Source organism: Dreissena polymorpha, chromosome 11 (assembly GCF_020536995.1).
Source record: "Dreissena polymorpha isolate Duluth1 chromosome 11, UMN_Dpol_1.0, whole genome shotgun sequence".
Lineage (NCBI taxonomy): Eukaryota > Metazoa > Mollusca > Bivalvia > Myida > Dreissenidae > Dreissena > Dreissena polymorpha.
Window position 1 is genome coordinate 85,731,186 of NC_068365.1, and position 24,305 is coordinate 85,755,490.

Below are 24,305 nucleotides of genomic sequence, written 5' to 3' on the forward strand. Positions count from 1 at the left end.
AGAGTATTTTAAATAAATTATATTCAACAAATGAGAGCTATACATTTTACATGTATATCTATGTACATTGCAAGCTATATCACGATCATGATCCATGGATCAGCAGTAAAGTTAAGTAAACAACTGATAGCTTAAAACAAAGAATCAGTATACAGAACTCATTTTAAAAAATCGTGGCGACCACGAAATCAGTTAATGGGCGACCTAATTTTGTACTCAGGTCGACCTGCATGGCGACTTGCTTTTAGCAGAATTTTACAACCCTGGTTTATCTTAATGTGGGCAGTTTGCATAATCTTTATCAATCTTACATTAATGATTTAACATATAAGATAAATATAGAATAAGCTGTTATATAATTATGTGGGGTATTTAGATTGAATTATTATATAATTGTTTTCTTAAACACACATGGTAAGTGCTATTGGTAATTTTAAACTCTGCATTGATAACAATCTGAACACATTCAGTGGTAAAACAATGGAAAACAAATATATTATTAACAATATAAAGAAGTGAAACTCAAGCTGCTGGAACATGTAAATTATTGTAATGATAATGTATAAAATATAGACGTTGTACAACCACACGATTTTACATCTTGGTTGCAGCAATATCAATTCCATCTTGATCAAAGCTGCAACAAAATTACTGCTACTATAAAAACAGATAATAGGTGAAAAAAGCAAAACACAATTTGTTTCATCCATTTTACATAATATACTGGTAACAAACTGTGCAATTAACACATAAAGCGCAGCAATTAATCTGCACTGGTTTGTCAAGACAGACATAGACAGGGGTGGCGGGGTCCGTTGTTTGTCCTCTGCGAACTGTACCTAAACAATTAATCAATTGATTTCACCTCTTCCCATGCAGACAGATAGATAATAAAATATATTAGCAAAACAAATATATCCTGCAATGTTTTTGTTTATGTTCTTTGGATGTTCTCAACTTTGATCAGAGCAATATCCTTTAAACTTGATAATCCTTCTCTGCCTACAAACCGAAGGGAAGGCTTTTCTAGTAACAAAAACAATTAACAGGCAAAGGGTCCTCCTTCCATTCTATAATACCTACGGAATGTTTATGGAATCTTTTTCAATGCATGTCCTAAACTTGGGTAAAACTATTAGTTAAACAAAACCTACTATGCTTACATAGTGACATAACAGCAGACTGATTCAAAAATGCTATTGCAGACATTACATATTGCCCCTACTTGTTACATGCTATTGTAGACATTACCTCCTATCCCTGCTTGTTACATGCTATTGTAGACATAATCTCTTGTCCCTGTTTGGTACAAGCTACTGTGGAATTACCTCCTGCCCCTACTTGTTGCATGCTATTGTAGACATTATCTCCTGCCCCTTCTTGTTACATGCTATTGTAGACATAACCTCCTGCCCTGCTTGTTATGTTCTATTGTAGACATAACCTCCTGCCCCTGCTTGGCACATGTTATTGCAGACATACCATCCTGCCTCTGCTTGTTACTTGCTAATGTTGACATTAACTCCTGCCCCTGCTTGTTACATGCTACTGTAGACATTACCTCATGACCCTGCTTGTTACATTCTATTGTAGACATTATATCCTGCCCCTGCTTGTTGTATGATATTGTAGACATTACCTCCTGCCCCTGCTTGTTACAAGCTATTGTAGACATTACTTTATGCCCGTGATTGTTACATGCTGTTGTAGACATTACTTCATGCCCGTGCTTGTTACATGATATTGCAGACATTACCTCATGCCCCCTGCTTGTCACATGCTATTTTAGACATAACTTTCTGCTCCTGCTTGTTACGTGCTATTGCAGACATTACCTCCTGTACCTTGCTTGTTACATGCTTTTGTAGACACAACTTTCTGCCCCTGCCTGTTACATGCTTGTGAAGACATTACCACCTGTCCCCTGCTTGCGATATGCTATTGTAGACATAACTTTCTGCCCCTGCTTGTTACATGCTATTGTAGACATTACCTCTTGCCCATGGTTGTTATATACTATTGCAGTCACTACCTTCCTGCCCCTGCTTGTTTCATGCTATTGTAGACATCACATCCTGCCCCTGCTTGTTTCATGCTATTGTAGACATTACCTCCTGCCCCTGCTTGTTCCTGAATCTCATCCACTCGCCCATGTCCTCCCTTTGATATTCCAACAGGAACTGCTCTGTATACTCCTGACCCTGCAAACACAATTGCAAAGTTATTATAAAAGCCATTAAGTTTTTACCTCCTTTTCTGTCCCATATTGATCTCAAAGACAATTTACATTCAACCAGAAATAATGAGTATAATGTAAATGTTTTATAATATTTTCCCTAAGGGCATGTTACTGTTTCTATATTTAATAATTTTGACCGTGACCATGACCTCCATCCTTATAGACACAATGACCTCTGCCTAACCTACTTACCAAGGTCTAAGAACTCTTTAGAAATCACTCTGACAAGAATTGCTCTTGTCATCATTCCAAAAGATGCAAAACAAAATACCTCTGCCTTTTTCGAAGAGATTGAGAATAGAACCTTAATTGGATATACACATTTTCATAAGTTTATAACAATAAAGGTCCCTAATAGCTTACAATTGTTCATGTAACTTTGTTTTTAGTAATACTGTTGGTAAATCTTACTTTAACTTTAAACCTTTCAAGATGCTAGATTAATAATAATGCTGTTGTTAACAACTTATTTTCTGGAATCTATCACCACTAGCTGCTCCCCTCATAAACAAGATAACCAGTTGACAATGAGCTTTTAACCTCAAAGGAGGCAGTTATTATTTTATGGAATCTGGAGCCCTCATGGAAGTCATAAATTACTTGGCTTATCTGGACTATTTGTAAGTAGAGCCTCTAATGATAAGTGGAAAATATGCCTGCTGAAAAGAATGGTGTGAATTATGGGTAGTTTGGTTCATTTCTTTAATTTATCCCAGCAATTGAAATAAAATGATTTTGTTATTCACACAAAACATGCATTTCAAAGTAACACATGCTGAAAATGTATTATGTTCAAAATTGTTTTCACAGAAACTAGATATGAATAATAAAATTTAATGTTATTGTTTTATCTTAACTTTCCAATTTATTTGGAGTAATAAGAAAAGCTTGCACATTCCCAGTATTTTGCCTCTTATCTCTCAGTCTTAGTGCAGGACAGCTTTAACCCTTTACCACTTAGATATGTATTTTGACACGTTTGTAGTCCCTTAGAAAGTTCCATTTAATTGAATACCTTTCTTACTAGATTCAAGTTTAAAAGGCTTCATTTCCAACCCTTAGTTACTGATGAGCCGCAAACAGCGTAAAACCTAGGCAGACTGCATAAAGTTGGGCATAATACAAGTATGAAAACAAACAAGAAGTGTCTTTCAGGCCCAACCATGAAAGCTGAAAACAATCTTGTTGTTGTGAGCCAAAGACAAACCCAGGAGAATAATATAGCAATGTCTTCATTAAAAATTTTCGGTAACAAAGGTGTTCAATGTATGACATTCTAGTTAAAATAAGTTATTGCTATCTATGTTTGCATGTTCACAAATACTTTTTCAGACATACACTATTCCCAATGGTTTGACACTAATTTGGTGAGCAGTTATTCAGCAATAACCAAATAAATGTATCTCATGGAATAATAAGGAACAATAGTTTCTTGATTGTTCAGTGAAAATGGCTCTCAAATCCTTGCACATTTGTGTTTTATTGGATTGATAGCTTGCAGGATGGTTACAAGGCATTTAAACTATCATAAAACCATTAATAAGATATTGTTCTGCCAAGACCACTGATGTTTTATTCTTTCGTTTATAACTAATAGCTTGTATCTAGTTTTATCTCAGCAAACTCTTTATTTTCATACTGTTTGCACCCAATCCTTTTCAGTCATTTTTTTTTTCTAATTCATGTTCATAGATTTATCTAAGCATTCTGTTAAACAAGACTGGCAAGCTTTTACTCTAACATCATGAAATCGAAAACTACTGGAATGTAATTGAACTTCTTACTGAAAAATAAAATGTATCTTTGAATAAAAAAATATTTACTATAGTTAAATGCAAATAAACATGACCACCATGTTTCTTGTTTACACAAATGATAACTGATGTCATTATTACTAATTGTAATAAACAGTTAGGCACAGATAAATACAAAATTGCCAGCAATGTTACCAATGTTACTCGACAAACCTGGCCATTCCCAAAGCGTCCCTGGATCTCCACCATGGTTACCACAGAGAGTTTGCCGAGGTCAATCTGCAGGTACTCATACGAGTTCTGGCTGATCATCGGTTTGGGACACCAGGCTCCTCCCATCGTCTCTGTACGTATCCTAGCAACAAACACACATAGAGGTCAGATGCCAGTATCCCAGCAACAAACACACAAGTAGAGGTCAGAGGTCAATATAATAGGAACTATTAAAGATAGAGGTCAGGTCGGTTTCCTAACCACACATACAGGTCAAGTTTCAAAGCTATGTTTAAAATAGCAATGCCTTAAAAGTGTGTAAAGCAAGCTAACACATCCAATTATGGCTCTACTCATCATGACTATTGGAAGTCTATTTGCTGTTAACTGTTTTGCACATTAAACAGCCCTGATATAAACTTAGTACCGTTTAATAACAGTAACAGCAGCCTCAAGTCCTAGAGCCAATATCTTAGGTACCCAACTTTATGCCCATTTTATTGACCAACATAACCTTCATCAGACTGTTTATTTCGATAACATCATGGTTGGCTATTATTCATAATGCTTCAAATATATTGAATATAACCGCAAGCATTCAAGTACACTCAAAAAGCATTAAAAGCAAAACAAAAACATTTGTTGGCGGAATTAATTGCACAACTGGGCTTAAATTTCTGTTTCACAAATAAAAATCATCATATGAGAAATAGACATAAAAATTATTTGCTTAAAAGTAAAAATATAATTTAAAAACCCTATCTGTCATAAGAACTGTTTGCAGAAATTATGTGCAAAATGAATTTGTTAACACATTAAGAGGTAATTAATCATGTTTCAATTATGTAAGCTATGAGACTGAAGAGCTCTTGAAGATAAGTTCCAATTTCTGTGAATGTACAGATGTTACGAATGAAAGCAATACAATATTTTGTCAGGAGCAAAAACAATATAACGCACCACTTGCTCAGCAGTAAATATGAAACTTTTAGAATAAAGTGTGTCTCAATCTGGAAAACAGTGCTTAACGCATGTGTGTTAAGTATCATCCTAGATTAGCCGATGCAGTCTGCACAGGCTAATCAGGGATGACACTTTCTGCCTACACTGGATTTCAATTTAGAAGAGACTTTTTATATAAACGAAAAATTCCATTAAAGCAGAAATTTGTGTCCTTGAGTAACCTTTGCAGACTGCAAATGCTTTAAGCCCTGTTTTCCCATAACGCAATTTAGTTCAGCAGTTTATATGAAACTGTTCACAGTGTTTTGTATTTTTCTTCTTACAACAACAATTTAAGCCTCAAAACAGCTGGCAACAAAAATGTCAAAAGAAACACTGAAGAGAGATTGATGAAAGCTGCTGTGGGGGTCATTAGCAGCAATCAAAATGAGGTACATGTAAATGTCTGTGATCTCCCAGTGACATAAACACAAATAGTGAATATTTTGTCACACTCAGGCCTTTCTGTTGTTCTTTGAAACTGTAAAATAATTTATATTTGTCAGCAGGAAATTTCTTCTCTTTTGAAAAAAAAAACAAACTTTTGTTGACGCACAAATTTTGAGATTTCTAATTCGGAAAAAAAAGAAGAATTCGCATCGGCCATCTTCTGATGTGTTTTTGATTATTTTGCGGATTGGATAACCCACCAAATCAAAAGAATATTGTCTCAAAAATAATGATGATTTTACAGTAACTGAGAATATGTCTGGGAAAAATAGCAAATGTTGCTTTTTGTACACGCCTCCATTTTCCATCAGAATTATGTAATAAACGACTTTGGTCTGACCTAATATGCTTTTCAAAGTAACTAAATGTGACAAAATTGTAGATTGCGAACTAAAAATATGCTGCCAGAGTGATACCAGATCAGCCTGTGCCTCCCGGTCCAGTAACGAGACCACCAAGCCTTGGGTGATTTTATATTTCAGCAATGCTCTGTGAAAAAGGGGTTTAATGCATGTGCGCAAAGTGTTGTCCCAGATTAGCCAGTGCAGCCCGCACAGGCTAATCAGGGACGACTATTCCTGCCTTAACTGGATTTTTGCTCAGAAGAGACTATCTTTAGACAAAAATACAATACAAAAGGAACGTGTTTTCCCTGATTAGCCTGTGCGGACTGCACAGGCTAATCTTGGACGACACTTTGCACACATGCATTTAATTCCCTTTTCACAGAGCATGGCTCATATATAATTGATTTCCCGATCTGACATGAATACAAAATGACTTATAATAAACGATGGATAATGTCTATTCAAATGTAAAATTACACTTTGTAATCCCATATTACACCCATGAGGTTTGAAATTCTACAAATTCTTCAAAACTGCCATTTGTATAACGTATTGGTAATGACAGTTGAAAGAATTCCAATACAAAGACAAAAGAACATAATTATTAATTTATAATGTTGTAATTATCTGCTAAGTAATAGAGAATCAACAGGCTATAACAACATTTGAATAAATCGTAACCACTGTTTAATTACATTTTGTTGGAATTTATTGCTAATAAAATGGCATATGTTCATTTTATGACCTAGCACCCTTTTGATGTACATATGCCTTTCTGGTATTTTTTCCCATCCGCTATTAACCCTTTCCCGCTCAGAAGCATAGTGATGTGCAAACAGCATAACACCGGAACAGCCTGCTCGCAGTCTTTCAGGTTTTATGCTGTTTGCTGCTCGTCAGTATCTATAAGGGTTGGAAATAAAGCATTTAAAACTTGAATCTAGTAAGAAAAGTCTTTAATTAAAGTTTCTAAGGGACTACACATGCGTCAAAATAAATTTCTAAGTGGTAAATGGTTAAGCATTGGTTCGCATTGACTAAAATATACTAAGGAAAACAATTGGATATAAGGTTGTATTAGATTAATGTTTCTGTATTTACCATACATTATTTTTTGTAACCATTAACAGACTATTTCATTTCAAAAGCGACAAAAGTCTTTTTAAAAAGAGATAATTAAGTAGATACCTGTTTAATTCAATAAATTGTAATATGAACATAGACCTTGCATAGAGCTGTATAATCCTTGCTCTGGGAAAATGGGGCTTGATGCATGTGCATTCCAGATTAGCCTGTGCAGTCCACACAGGCATTATACCCCATTTTCTCAGAGCGCAGCTCATGTTTATAAACATAGAATTTGCATGGAATGTGTTGGCTTCTGAGTTTTTGTAAAGCTGGAGGAAAAATGCACCAGAACTACAAAAAGAGGAGCAAAAACTTCTCGAAACTGCCACATTACTCTACATGCAAGCTTGTAAATCAAGACTGTAATATACAGCTTTGAATATTATCTAAGACCATCTTAAACATTTAACTGTTCAATGTTTGAAAGGTCAGGTTTCCAGAGTTTCAAAGAGTTCCTAAGAGCTCTCAAGAATCAAAACTCAAACTTTCAAGTATTATTTTCTTTCACCTGCTGCAACATTTCAGTGTGGAGAAATTATTGCTGATTACAGCTCCTGATACTTTTAATAGAAATCATCAAAGTATAAAACACAAATTACAAAATGGTGCAAAATGTTTGTTTTGGCTGCACATACATCCGCAAAACCCAAATATCCTGTCTCGTATACTTCATTGCTCAATTGTTTATTTGTATTGAAGAGTCGCCAACAATTTCATTGAATTCCTCTAACCTATCATGGGCCCTCTGTTTGTTCACTGCCAACCTGCTAATTGTCTTTTGAGCACCCAATTCTGTCTGAAAACCAAACATTCATTAACAATAACAAATTGTGTCTTAAAATATTTTAAAATTCCTGTTAACAAACACTTTACAACAAGCAATTTTAATTGTAATGTGAATTCCTGGAGAAAAGAATCACTGGTAGATATGTGTCTTGAAGACATGGACAAATAAAAGTTAGATGTTTCAAGATGGTTGAACATATCTGCCAATATTTAATACACCAATACAGACGTTCGAACCCATTGTTGCACAGTTCTTTCTTAATTAGCTGCAGCCTACTGAATAAAACAACAACAACAACAAATATCCATGGCGACACAACCCATTCAATGAAAAAGTGTCTGATATTCCATTTCAGTAAAAATCCCTTTTAGTCCCTAACCAATATTTCCTCAAACACATCTGTATCTTTAAAATGATCAGCAATTTACATAGTAAACTCCTAAATATTATCAAAATTGGCGCCTAAGTAAAAAAATCTCACTTTACTGTCTCACTAACATCTTCCCTTAACTGACAGACCAATTATGTGTGATGAAATATATTTTATATGTCTTTGCTAGCTTTAACACGATGAATTCATACAAATTCAGATGATGTAAAGGAAACCTAAAACTCTACTGAACAAGAGCACCGCATAACGGGTGCCACGCCCGGCTGCTGGTGCAGTTTTGAACAAGGGCTGTTTGTAAAACATGCAAGCCCCCCCATATGGGCTCTCAGTTGTAGTGACAGCCATTTTGAAAATATGTTTTTTGTCACTGTGACCTTGACCTTTGACCAAGTGACCTGAAAATCAATAGGGGTCATCTGCCAGTCATGATCAATGTACCTATGAAGTTTCATGTTCCTAGGCATAAGCGTTCTTGAGTTATCATCCGGAAACCATTTTACTATTTCGGGTCACCGTGACCTTGACCTTTGACCTAGTGACCTGAAAATCAATAGGGGTCATCTGCGAGTCATGATCAATCTATCTATCAAGTTCCATGATCCTAGGCATAAGCGTTCGTGACTTATCATCCGGAAACCATTTTAATATTTCGGATCACCGTGACCTTGACCTTTGACCTAGTGACCTCAAAATCAATAGGGGTCATCTGCGAGTCATGGTCAATCTACCTATCAAGTTTCATAATCCTAGGCATAAGCGTTCTTGAGTTATCATCCGGAAACCATTTTACTATTTCGGGTCACCGTGACCTTGACCTTTGACCTAGTGGCCTGAAAATCAATAGGGGTCATCTGCGAGTCATGGTCAATCTACCTATCAAGTTTCATGATCCTAAGCATAAGCGTTCTTGAATTATCATCCGGAAACCATTTTACTATTTCCGGTCACAGTGACCTTGACCTTTGACCTAGTGACCTCAAAATCAATAGGGGTCATCTGCGAATCATGATCAATGTACCTATGAAGTTTCATGATCCTAGGCCTAAGCGTTCTTGAGTTATCATCCGGAAACCATCTGGTGGACGGACCGACAGACCGACAGACCGACCGACCGACATGTGCAAAGCAATATACCCCCTCTTCTTCGAAGGGGGGCATAATAAATGAAAGCATGTCAGAATATTTTTTTAAAGGTCATAGTGACCTTGACCTTTGACCTAGTGACCCAAAAATGGGTGTGGCGTGTAGAACTCATCAAAGTACATATGAAGTTTCAAAGTTGTAGGTGGAAGCAATTTGATTTTAGAGCCAATGTTCAAAACCTTAACAAAATGTTAAGGTTTTAGCACGATGCGGACGTCGGACGACACGATGATCTGGCTATGACAATAGCTCGGGTTTTCTCCGAAAACTCCGAGCTTAAAATGAGCAAGTGACAATGTGACTACCGGGTATTGTTTTATAAGAATCTACAACAGCATATATATGACATTTACATTTTTTTGACAAATTATATAATGCTACATTAATGTTATATAATGATAATGTGTTTATATGAGCTGGTTATATAATATAATAAAAGTAAATGAAGTAGTGAACAGGAGTCCAATATGGCTTTATCCATGGCAGCTAAAGGAAACCTAAAACTCTACTGAAAAATGAGCAAGTAACAATGTGACTATTGTCCTATAAGAATCTATAACAGCGTATATATGGAATTTAATTGTTTTGACAAATTATATAATGCTACATTTATGTTATATAATGTGTTTATATGAGCTGGTTATATAATATAATGAAAGTAAGTGAAGTTATAGTGCACAGGAGTCCAATTTGGCTTTAAATTTGAATATCAAAAACTTAATTACAATATTGTTTATTTACTGGCAGTTTGATACACTAACTGTTCTACCTTCTACCATAGAAAACATTACCGTCTTTTTATTCCCATCATAACAAAATCTCAATATACAACACCCACCTACCCACTCTCAATATACCCTACCCACCCAACCAGTCTCAATATATCTCTCCCACAACCCAATTCAATATAACCCAACCAGTGTCAACATACCCCTCCCTCCTAGTTTCAATATTTCTATGATAAGTTGTGTTTTTATTTTGTGATTTCTTATCCTTATCCATGGCAGCTAAAATCTATGTGATCTTTTACACCTTACATTTGTGCACTGTGTGACCAGTTAAGACTTAAGTATCAATATACCCAACCCATACAGAATCGATTTGTGCTACTGTAAGAAGCTGTTTATTATATTATTTCTTATATTTATCCAAGTCATCTAAAATCTATGTGACATTTTACATCAAATATTTGTGCACTGAACAACCATCGTAGACTTGTCTTGATGCCTGCCTTTTATAAGCGCAGCTCTTTAATGTATGACTGCATGTGCGTCCAATATGCAATCACAGATAAACTTGTTTCCACAAATCAACTCTGCTGTGTCTACTTTCAATTAAAGATGGAAAACATAAAACCCTTTCTAGCTGATAATCAGGTAATGCATACACATAACTGACACATTTAATTATGGCAGTTGCAGCAAATGTAAAGAATATGGGGTGTGAATAAAGCAAGTTTTGCAAAAAGAATAATTAAACATTGCTTTTCCATATCCTAGTGCTAACATCTTACATAGACTTTGTTTTATTGAAAGTCATAGTATGAAAAATTATTGTCTAATATATACATGGTATAATTATATAAACCATCAAATTTGTTCAACTCCAATTATTTGCTTTTTTCTCAAGCATATTCAAAGAAAACAGTTAACACAGACAAAAACTCTTTACTACACAATTTTGATATAAAGAGATTTCTAACTATTCTATTGTTTTTAGAATTCTTTTTTTTTAAATGAGGTCTTCTTTGCACATGATTTTTTTCCTCAAACATTTTTTATTATTTTCAGTTCACCGTTAGCAACTGCGATTATTATAATTCAAGCTTGTGTTTATTGACAAAACAAAATTGACAGCAGCAACTTTCTCTTTCTATGATTGGAGTTTCAAGTACAGCAAGATATTTTGTAATTACCCCGCATATTTTATAGCGCACAAAGAATTCTCATTCTGTTTAAAGGAAAATGTTGAATTTCTCTTTACAGCGACTGCCTCTGTATAAATTGCTCTTGACAAAGCAATATCTTTTTAATCACTGTGAACCAATTAAACGATTACCTTGTCCAAATCTTTCTACGCTTTTATCTACATGAGTAGTATGGCATTTACAATGTTTCATTTTCAAAACCTATTATAGAATATATATACAGTCCAACTGGCGACCACCTCAGAACAACATTTACCACAATCAGTACAGCAATCAGTTTGGATCCCCCCCTCGACAAAAATACATGTATATTGCACCTGAAAATAATGGTCACCTGTCTATAACAGCCAACAGCCAGTATATTTCACTCCCAAAGCAATGTTTCACCTGTGTAATGTGGTCACCAGTTTGTTGTTTTGAGAAGCAAAAAGTAAACACTCAAATCAATCTGTGTTGCTCTCTCTTATCTCTGACACCACCAAAGTCATAACGCTAAAACATGTGCGCATGGCAAAATCAGGTGATCTCTATTGCTGAAAAGGTGTCAACAATCACAATTAGCTAGCATGTGTTGCTATAAACAGGCATTAACATGATTAGTTATTGTCAAATGTGGCAAAACAGTCATCAAATTGCAATTTTTGAAACAATCTTTCTTCATGTATGCAAGTGGATGTTTGTTTTTAAGTCTTGTTTAATTTCCATGGGAGAAGCTAACACAACATGATATCGACAAGTCACGAAACCTGAGATGCTTTTGTGATTAAACAGATAAAAATATGCTGTGTGTGGGATGTGTGCGCACAAATATTTTTTTACAAGCTTTTAGTGTCTGTTTATACCAAGATTTCAAAGAATCAAAATGTAGACCTCACCAAAGAATAGATAAACATAATGAATAAAGAAGGACACAAAGCCTTCCCCTCCCACCCAGCATTAATTTTGCCCATCAGGTTTTGGTTCCCTACTCCAGATACAACTGCAAGATTACCAAAATCATAATCACTGACATTGGTAACATCTTAGGTGGCACACAGGTGCAAATAATCCCGTACATTTTCATAGGGATTGTTCTAAGCACTGTTGGAAACATCAAAAGCATTGTTTAGGTCAATGAAGGACATGGCAGACCTGGGTATGTCTAAAGGATTAATAAAAACATTGATGGCCTTCATTAAAATCGGGATGCCAAACGGATGTGAACAACTTAAGAATTCAAAGACAAAATTGAAAATTAAACATATGAGACAGTCAGGAAAGCCAGGATTAATGCATGTGCGTTAAGAAGCAGAGGCTAAACATGACGACACTTGAATTGAGAGAATTAAACATATATAAGCCAGTATCTGGGAAAACCAGGCTTTATGCATGTGTGTAAGGAACCGAAAGATATTTTAGATGGCACTTTCCCCTTGACTAGATTTTCATTCGGAATACAATTCCTTAACACGAAAATTCCATTAAAGTGGAAAGTGTTGTTCCTGTTTAGCCTGTGCAGACTGAAAATGCTAATCTGGGACATTGCTTAACGTACATGCATAAAGCTCTGTTTTCCTAGAGACAGACTGATAAAAATAGGCTTCATTCTGTTACTTATACCATGAGTCTCATCCAAAGACTCATATATGTGGGCTTCATTCTGTTACTTCTCCCATCAGTCTCATCCACAGACTCATATACATGGGCTTGATTCTGTTACTTCTTCCATCAGTCTCATCCACAGACTCATATACATGGCCTTCATTCTGTAACTTCTCCCATCAGTCTCATTCACAGACTCATATACATGGCCTTCATTCTGTTACTTCTCCCATGAGTCTCATCCACAGACTCATAAACATTGGCTTCATTCTGTTACTTCTCCCATGAGTCTCATCCACAGACTCATAAACATGGGCTTCATTCTGTTACTTCTCCCATGAGTCTCATCCACAGACTCATATACATAGGCTTCATTCTGTAACTTCTCCATGAATCTCATCCACAGACACATTAACATGGGCTTCATTCTGTTACTCCTCCCAAGAGTCTCATCCACAGACACATATACATGGAATTCATTCTGTTACTTCTCCCTTGAGTCTCATCCACAGACTCATATACATGGACTTCATTATGTTACTTCTCCCATGAGTCTCATCCACAGACCCATATACATGGGCTTCATTCTGTTACTTCTCCCATGAGTCTCATCCACAGACTCATATATATGGGCTGCATTTTGTTACTTCTCCCATGAGTCTCATCCACAGACTCATATACATAGGCTTCATACCGTACTTCTCCATGAGTCTCATCCACAGACTCATTTACATGGGCTTGATTTTGTTACTTCTCCCATGAGTCTCATCCACAGACTTATATACATGGGATTCATTCTGTTACTTTTCCCATGAGTCTCATCCACAGATTCATATACATAGGCTTCATTCTGTTACTTCCCCATGAGTCTCATCCATGGACTCATATGCATGGGCTTCATTATGTTACTCCTTCCAAGAGTCTCAACCACAGACTTATATACATGGCTTCATTCTGTTACTTCTCCCATGAGTCTCATCCACAGACTCATATACATGTACATGGACTTCATTCTTTTACTTCTCCCATGAGTCTCATCCACAGACTCATATACATTGGCTTCATTCTGTTGATTCTCCCAAGTCACATCCACAGACTCATATAAATGGCATTCATTCTGTTACTTTTCCCATCAGTCGCATCCACACACTCATATACATGGCATTCATTCTGTTACTTTTCCCATAAGTCTCATCCACAGACTGATATATATGTGCTTCATTCTGTTACTTCTCCCATCAGTCTCATCCACAGACTCATATGCATGGCCTTCATTCTGTTACTTCTCCCAAGAGTCTCATCCACAGACTCATATACATGTGCTTCATTCTGTTACTTCTCCCAAGAGTCTCATCCACAGACTCATATACATAAGCTTCATTATGTTACTTCTCCCATGAGTCTCATCCACAGACTCATATACATGGGCTTCATTCTGTAACTTCTCCCATGAGTCTCATCCACAGACTCATATACATGGGCTTCATTCTGTTACTTCTCCCATCAGTCTCATCCACAGACTCATATACATGGGCTTCATTCTGTTACTTCTCCCATGAGTCTCATCCACAGACTCAGCTACATGGGCTTCATAATGTTACTTCTCCCATGAGTCTCATCCACAGACTCAATACATGGGCTTCATTCTGTTACTTCTCCCATGAGTCTCATCCACAGACTCATAAACATAGGCTTCATTCAGTTACTTCTCTCATAAGTCTCATCCACAGACTCATTTACATAGGCTTCATTCTGTTACTTCTCCCAAGAGTATCATCCACAGACTCATATACATCGGCTTCATTCTGTTACTTCTTCCATGAGTCTCATCCACAGACTCATATACAAGGGCTTCATTCTGTTACTTCTCCCATGAGTCTCATCCACAGACTCATATACAAGGGCTTCATTCTGTTACTTCTTCCAATAGTCTCATCCAACGACTCATATGCATGGGCTTCATTCTGTTACTTCTCCCATGAGTCTCATCCACAGACTCATAAACATGGGCTTCATTCTGTTACTTCTCCCATGAGTCTCATCCACAGACTCATATACATAGGCTTCATTCTGTTACTTCTCCCATGAGTCTCATCCACATACTCATTTACATGGCCTTCATTCTATTACTTCTCCCAAGAGTCTCATCCACAGACTCATATACATGGGATTCATTCTGTTACTTCTCCCATGAGTCTCATCCACAGACTCATATACATGGGCTTCATTCTGTTACTTCTCCCATGAGTCTCATCCACAGACTCATATACATAGGCTTCATTCTGTTACTTCTTCCACGAGTCTCATCCACAGACTCATTTACATGGTCTTCATTCTGTTACTTCTCCCATCAGTCTCATTCACAGACTCATATACATGGGCTTCATTCTGTTACTTCTCCCATGAGTCTCATCCACAGACTCGTATACATGGGCTTCATTCTGTTACTTCTCCCATGAGTCTCATTCACAGACTCATGTTACTTCTCCCATGGGTCTCATCCACAGACTCATATACATGGGCTTCATTCTGTTACTTCTCCCATGAGTCTCATCCACAGACTCATATACATGGGCTTCATTCTGTTACTTCTCCCATAAGTCTCATCCACAGACTCATACACATAGGCTTCATTCTGTTACACCTTCCATGAGTCTCATCCACAGACTCATATACATGGGCTTCATTCTGTTACTTCTCCCATAAGTCTCATCCACAGACTCATACACATGTGCTTCATTCTTTTACTTCTCCCATGAGACTCATACACAAACTAACTATGGCCTATGATCCAAAACTTTCAATGCTATGGAATCAAGTAACACATAATACTAGTAAATGGTGCATCTAAATGTGTCTTAGAATTTTTGTAAAAAAAGAATATACTTGGTACAATCGCATTTTTCTTTGCATAGTGAACATGCGTTCATAAACCCTTGTCATAAAACTAACAGCCATTAAGCTTCTATGGTAAACTTAAGTGTTTATGTAAGCATTATGCAAATAATGATTAGACAAAACAGTTATCAAGCATCTTCAACATGCATGCCCATGCTTTATCAATCATTTGCCAATGCTTTTAGGTAATTACTGTTATCAAATAAAAACCAATTATGTTATAAAAATAACAAAACAAAAATTCAACTGTATGTTGCAAGCACAACATGATGACAGTTTTAACTGAAGAAAATGATTGATTATGCTATAAAATTGTATGATCCATATCATGCAAAAATGGGTCTTATCCCATATGTGGCCAGTGTAGCAGCTCCTGACAAGCCTAAGGAATCGTGCACTATAGTCAGGTGCTACTCTGTCCTCTATAAAGTCACAAGGATTCAGAATCTCATCAGCAGACAGGTAAGCTCAAGTCACCAGACTGTGCAGATGCCTATGGCCTTTGTCATAAGAACCATTTTTGCATGATGCTGCTGATATCTATTACTACAGAAACTGAAATGAGACTGAAGACATTTTACCTAAAAAGCAGTGCTAAGCCATATTCTGGCATCTTCAAGATTATTGGATGTTCATTCCATCTACTTAAGGTGTGAACTAACAAAACTGAATTGTCTCCAAAGACATGGTGTAGATAATGGTAGATATCAGAGTCAGTTCTTTCATCTGCCAAAGGTTCCAGGAGGCCACACTTCTTTCACCATTCTGATAAAGTCCACTTGAGCCATTCTTGAAAACTTCCATTTTATGAACTATAAATTAACTGTGACCCAGTAGCACATTCCATGCAGGAATGTTATTTTCTTGGATATTAACAAGCTATTTTGCAAGCCTTTGGGTGTTTGTGTATGGTTAAAATGACCCTATGGAAATTCAGAAACAAATGGTTTTAGTTTATCTGATGGCAGGGTAAATTCTTCAAGTCAGAACTAATGACATCACAGCTCTATAAACAAAATTTCTAGGAAGGTTCTGCTGACACAGCTGTGGGTACAATCTGTCTGCTTGATAGCTTAGAAATATATATTCAGGTGCACTTTACATCGAAAAACTTCATGAAAATATAGCTTTTGAAATGTGAAGTTATATTACTCAACTGTAATGCACTTTTGATGATATTATAGCCAGACTGCTTGAAGTAAACGTCAGTGCAATTGGGATCATAGCAAGTGCACTGTCTTATTGCCATGGACAATGCACTGCCAGGCAACATCTGATCATATGGTAGCGTCAAATAAGATTGACCAAATGAAGCTTATTACAGGCATTGCATGCCTAAATATCATCATGATACGCATGGATCTCACTATAAATCACGTTTTAATGGTTTTCGTGATTGCCAATTAGATAGATCTAGTACAATGAAGATATAGAAACCTTATTATAAATTTAATTATAACTTTTGCATAAAAGTCTAAGTATTATAATCCTAACTTTTATTTTAATAAAATTTTATTTTATTTTTTTACAATTTTATTTATAAAAAGAGAATTAAAATGACAGCTTTGGGCTTAGAAGTGGCAGCACAACAATTTTAAATGATAATTGATCATTAAGATTAATGTAGTAATAAGGAAATCAACAAATCTGAATGAAACATAATTTTAGTATACAACATTCAACAGATATATTTGTATTCACTTCTGTGTTGTGCAATCATAAGATAAAAGTTTAAGATTGTAACCTAATCATGCAACCATGTGGTAAAATTACAGTATCACTTTAGCTCTTTATCACTTGCTTGTACTTGATACACATATTATACTTGAAATACACATTCTTTTATCAAAATAAATCATCAGTAATCAGTAACAAGTAGTCCATTCATCATTTTGCTTAGAAGCTGATCCAGCAATCAAGTCATTTAGAAGCTTTAATCACCTAAAAAAGCTTCAAAATCACCTTCATTACACAAACCTCTGAAAGATTGCATTGATCTAGGTTATACAGATGGCTGCACTTTTAAAGTTTGAGATCTGTTAATTATTGATTGTGTCAATCAAGGTGAACACACAAGATACAACAGAATCTCTTCCTGGAAGTTTTTAAACATGATAGAATTTGAGTTAGTAAATTATTGATTGACCGCAAACCTACCCAAAACTGCAAAACATGGTACACGAAGGTATTCAAGGCCACGGGACTTAGCAGAGTATGTTATGAAACATTAATTGCAAGTGCGAAAACATCCGGATGTATAACAATTTTTACAGCATAAAGAACCTTAAAAGTTTTTTATGATACCAACATTTTTTTACAATTCAAAGAAAGAACTATTAAAGATTTCAATTCTAAGTAAAGTCTTCATGTGATACAAGTAATTTTTTGTCATCAAGACAAATTTATTATGCCAAATTAGCTCTTGTCTGAACAATTTTATTCCAAGGCAGCACTAAATTCTCATTAGCCAGCATCATCATGTCCAGTGACTTCGTGGAAACTATAGCAACAACTTTGGTTATTAATTATTCATCCATTAGGAACCCCAATGTCTCAAATAACAAAATTGTTATTTATTCACTGAGAGAAATTTAAAACAACAATTACAATGACATTCACTTCCTTTTTAGAGAATATTTACTGTCTACTAATTGTGCGTACATTTTTATTGTTTTATTCGACCTTGCACTTTTTTTCCTCACTTACGTAAGATTTTGTGTCCGCTGTGCAAAACTTAAACTGTGCAAATGAGACAATAATGAAAATTTCCACAATTGCGCTGTGACTCATATACATAGTGTAGAAGGTATGTCACTTTTGGCTGAACCCAATCATGTCTTTCAAAGACCAATTGAAGCTCTTCACTCATTCCAAAGTTCTCCTAATTTAATTTTGTCACTGACAAAAAGCTCTAAATTGTCTGCGAAAGAAAATTCCATGGAAACGCTTCCAACGTCAATTAAAAGCAAAATAATTAGTGCAAAATAATTAGTGCAGTGTATAACTGTCAAGTATACTGACATTATTGTGTATATTATCTGATTCTGATTATTAAATCAAAATGTTGAGTGAGAAAAACTTACATGAAGTCTTTGCTGTTGTCATAACTTTAAGAAATTTTTAAGAAAAATCTAGATGTTTGTATTAAAATTTATAAAAACACATAGTTTCAAATATTTTGCATCAGTGCAGTCATGTAGGGAGCTACCCAGACTGTCCGCTATAAAGTCACACAATATTTCGTATTGAGCGAAAGGACAGGCTGGTCTGGAGCTTCGCTGGCAGCATATGACAATTAAGACACATTTCCACATGACTTAGCTCAATCTTTGTTGGTTTTGTAATAAATGCAATCCTTAACACAATTTATAACCATCATTTGATGGATAAATTGGCAATAACGTAATCAAGATAACAGGAGAGCATCTAGCTCGCAATAAAACAAAAACAGTCCTTTGAGACTGAGGCTAAACATAACCATGAATTCCAAATGAAAACAGGTTGTACCACTGTTTTTATTATCACCTCCTTCATACTAAATACATTTTATACCATTTTATTACAAGAATAAAAACTGTCCTTAACTTTAAAACACAGACGTGATAGTTCTAAAGATAGGAGATATATGAATACGAATTAATTCTACTTTATTGAAATAATGAGTACGGCCAACTTCCATTTGTATCCTCGGGCATCAAATGTTTATCATGACTACTATTAATATCAATGATGCACATCTCAGATGGTTTACAACTTCAGCGGACATTAATCATTTTTCAATCAGATGCCCTAAATCAATCAATCTGCATGGGTCAGCATCCAACTGTCCCTGTCCGACAGAACCATAGATCCAAATCAAATCATCCTTATTATCATGAGTGGCAAAATATAAAATGCCACTTTTCAAAGTTTTATATCAAGCCCACAGAAATAAAATCACTGAATAAATTAGCTCTAGAACTTAAGGGGCTACTCAAATGAAAGACCAAAAAAAGAAAGGGAAGGAGAGAGAGCTTTATTTTATCTATATACTTACTACTGCTCCAAACAAGTGCGCAAATAAAAACTAAAGAAAGCAATGATGCACGCATTTGAACCTTTAACAATGCTTAAGAAAGCTATGATCTGCAGGCAGATATCATACAGCAAATGCATGTATAGACAAATAACACAGAGTACGTCATTATTACATTTAAACTGCACCCGTGGGATGATCTCAAAAGTGAAGAACAAAGTAAGTGAACAACCCGCAATTATGAGGTCAAATTCAATAACTCCTGTTCACACAACAACTTCACCATAAAACAATTTAACACAAGCTTTGTAGTAATTAACCCTTTCCCAATCAGAAGCAACGAGAACATGGCTGAGTGCAAACAGCATAAAACCAGAACAGCCTGCAAGTTAGTCGCAGTCATTTCAGGTCTTATGATGTTTGCTGCTCATTAGTATCTAAGGGTTGGAAATGAAGCCTTTAAAACTTGAATCTAATAAGAACGGTCTTTAATTAAATCTAACATTCTAAGGGACTACCAATACATCAAAATACATATCTAAGTGGTAAAGTATTAATATACATTGTTTGAAAACTGACATTGTCCCTGATCTTTTCAAAATATTGGTTTATGATTACAAGCAGGTCTCAGTTTAAAAAATACAATAAAAGGGAATGAGAAAACTATGTTCTTCTTGAGCAGTGTGAACACACTGCAAGTTGGGCATCACCTGTTCTCCCATGAGAACCATTAGCAAGATAAATAAGCTGTACATGTCATCAACAAACATAAATAGCAGACTCTTAATTACACAACATTCGACCATTTGGGGATTTGGGGAAATGGAAATTATTGTCTTTAGTTTTATCCTCTTTGTAGTGAGATGAAAGCAATGACTGGCCAATATTTGTTTTAATCCTTTCCCCAAAGTGCAAATGGCTATGTACAAACAGTTACTTGCAGTCTGTTCAGGTTTTATGAAGTTTGCTGCTCATCAATATCTATGGTTTGGAGATGAAGCCTTAAAAACTTCAAACTAGTAAGAAAGGTCTAAAATTCATTTTATCTTTCTAAGGAACTACAAATGCATCAAAATACGTATCTAAGTAGGTAAAGGGTTAAATACGAATCTAAGGGGTGAATGGTTAAATATGTATCTAAGTGGTTAAAGGTTAATATAAAGTTCCAGTAACACCTTATACGTGGCAAAGGTAACTTAAGTATTATTTGATAAATTGTTCATGATTGTATCAAATATAAACATTTTGGGCATTAATTTAAAGTTGCTACCTTGACATGCACTTGAACATTAATCTCACTCAGAATGTATATACTTCTTGTTTGTGTTATAGGAATCATAGACATCCAGACAAACTTCCTGGAGAGACATTCTTGTATCCTCCTCAAGATTTTATTGAAAGCAGGCGACCAATTTCCAATAGAATCGCCTATATTATTATCTATGCTATATAGCATGTTGAATTTCAGTGATTAAGCCACATGACATAAATTGTCAGCAATCTTATGCACAATGCTGTTTATTTATTTGGATTTTATGAAGTTTTCAACAGTGTTTTGGTCACATCAAGGCAGTCAGTTTACCAACTCACACTCTTCTTGGGTAAGCTGATCTACAAGTACCAAAAGCCCCAGTAGCTGAAAACTGCCATAATGGTAGAGGGAGAATGTCCATTGACAGGATTTCATGAGCAAGAACTTGTGTTCCTTAAATTTGTACTCCAGCACTCTACCAACTGAGCCAACTTGCCGAACTGAAAAGTACCCGATATTAAATCTCACCTTGCAAACTTCGGTCCGACGGTGTCGTCATCGAAAGAGGAGCTGGCTGTGATCGCTGAGTCAGGAACGGCGCCGGACTGCATGCCCAGAGAGTCACGACACTGAGCTGAAAATAGATGAGGAACATGTTATACAGTGCCATGTATAACTATTCTTTTATTTATTGGGCTACACCACACTATTGTCTATATATATGATGTGATGGAAGGGTCAGGAATGGCACCAGACCATGTTATACTGAGTTCCAAGTATAACTATACAATTATATACTAGGATACACTTAACTTGTATATTTAATGTGATGGCAGAGTCAGGAATGGCACCGGACTGCATGTCCAGAGAATCACGGGAAAATAGGGTTAAATGTAATCAGGAATGACACTTCATATCTTGATTGGATTTTCGATTCAAAGAATTTTCTTTTAAACAAAAAATTCCATAAAAGCAGAAAGTGTCATGCCTGATTAATCAGTGCGGACTGCACAGGCTAATCTGGGACAACACTTTACGCACACGCATTAGCCAGTCAGATTTTCCATGAGCGCTGCTCAATCGTTCCCTTAGTTTTGTCATACATTGAACACTTATTCAAAATAAAACATACATGTAGTCAGTTGCACAAAATTTACTTTGATGAATCTAGAGAAATTTAAGACTTTCATAAATTTCATTGTGCAATAATGAATATCATAATGTGAAGGCATGAAGTTAACAGTTCATAATTTTGCGTTCATAAACACAAAACTAGGGTCATAGCCAAGGCTGTTAAATGTACAGACCCTGTTAAATGTGACGAGAATCCCTCTACTTTATAGAGTGTAGCCTTTTCTCCATCCCTAAGGTAAAAGGGTTTGGTAAATGGACATTTGCCTACAGGGGAGGCAGTTTGTGAAATAATTTACCACATAATATTAGAGACTCTGAAACATACAATAACTTCAAGTTCAGTGCCAAGGAACTTTTTATTTGTCAGTACTTGATTCTTAACCATATTTTTTATTTTTATTTAATTAATAATTGATTTTTTATCAATATTTTTGTGCCTGTAAGTTGCTCAGATTGATTGTTAATTGCTTGCTGTAACTTATTTTTTACAATCTTTAAAAGCATAATACATGTCATTCTTGGCATTATTTAAGAATAGTTATAATTTTATCCACACAATAAAATAAGCCTTGCTCTGAGAAAACAGAATTTAATGCATGTGCGTAAAGTGTCATCCGAGTAGTCCAGACAGGCTAATCAGGAACGACACATTCAGTTGTAAATGTACTTTTTGTTTTGTAAAGTTTAGGTGAAAAGTTTTGACGCTGATTTGCCATTGTAGACTGCACAGGCTAATATGGGATAACACTTTCTCATAGTGAGGCTCATTTTAAAACTGCAATGCCCTTCCAGTTACCTCCCTTTAATTCTAAGATGTTTACAGTCGCTGAACTATGCTGCATAGCTATCTAAGCTGATCGAAGAAATGGTTTACAGGGAAATCAGCAATAGTTTATATATTCTATTTAAACATAGTATTATTCATTACTAAATGTAAACTTGTTTTGCAACCCTCTGACAGAAGCAATTAAAAAAAATTCAACTGTTGTATTTATTCTAGTTGTAAGATGCTTTCTCAAGCAGGCCCCAGTCCATTGTGTTACCAGTTTCATTTTGAGATGCTTTCTAAAGCAGGTCCCAGTCTATTGTGTGACCAGTTTTTCTTTGAGATGCTTTTTAAAGCAGGTCCCATTCATTTGTTTGCCAGTTTGACTTAATGATGCTTTCTATAGCAGGTTCTAGTCCATTGTGTGAGCAGTTACCTAATTCCATCAACCAGGCTGTCATCAAGAAGGAGCAAATTACACCTTGCCAGTGACCCAAGCTCCACCTTGCCAGTGACCCGAGCTATACCTTTCCAGTGATCCAAGCTCCAACTTGCCAGTGACCCAAGTGACCCAAGCTCCACCTTGCCAGTGACCCAAGCTCCACCTTGCCAGTGACCCAAGCTCCACCTTTGCCAGTGACCCAAGCTCCACCTTTCCAGTTACCCAAGCTGCAACTTGCCAGTGACCCAAGTGACCCAAGCTCAACATTGCCAGTGACCCAAGCTCCACATTGCCAGTGACCCAAGCTCCACCTTTGCCAGTGACCCAAGCTCCACCTTGCCAGTGACCCAAGCTCCACCGTTGCCAGTGACCCAAGCTCCACCTTTGCCAGTGACCCAAGTTCCACCTTGCCAGTGACCCAAGCTCACCTTTGCCAGTGACCCAAATTCCTTCTTGCCAGTGACCCAACCTCCACATTACCAGTGACCAAAGATCCAACTTGCCAGTGACCCAAGCCCCACATTGCCAGTGACCCAACCTCCACCTTGCCAGTGACCCAAGCTCCACCTTGCCAGGGACCCAACCTCCACCTTGCCAGTGTCCCAATCTCCACCTTGCCAGTGACCCAAGCTCCACCTTTGCCAGTGACCCAAGCTCCACCTTGACAGTGACCCAAGCCTCACCTTGACAGTGACCCGAGCTCCACCTTGCCAGTGACCCAAGCCCCGACCTTGCCAGTGACCCAACCTCCACCTTGCCAGTGACCCAAGCACCACCTTGCCAGTGACCCAAGTTCCACCTTGCCAGTAACCCAAGCTCCACCTTTGCCAGTGACC

The 24,305-nt window shown here is 36.4% G+C and overlaps 1 protein-coding gene across 1 annotated transcript in view; it reads right to left on the reverse strand.

Annotated features, from left to right (window-relative positions):
* The window catches only part of LOC127851927 (discoidin domain-containing receptor 2-like), a 164,763-nt gene that overhangs the window by 42,960 nt on the left and 97,498 nt on the right, over window positions 1-24,305 (reverse strand). Inside the window, exons 3-5 of the mRNA XM_052385923.1 lie at window positions 21,656-21,761; window positions 4,207-4,348; window positions 2,112-2,201 (exon numbers count right to left, since the gene is read on the reverse strand). Of these exons, the coding sequence (XP_052241883.1) occupies window positions 2,112-2,201; window positions 4,207-4,348; window positions 21,656-21,761 (338 nt within the window). The remainder of the gene's footprint in view (window positions 1-2,111; window positions 2,202-4,206; window positions 4,349-21,655; window positions 21,762-24,305) is intronic.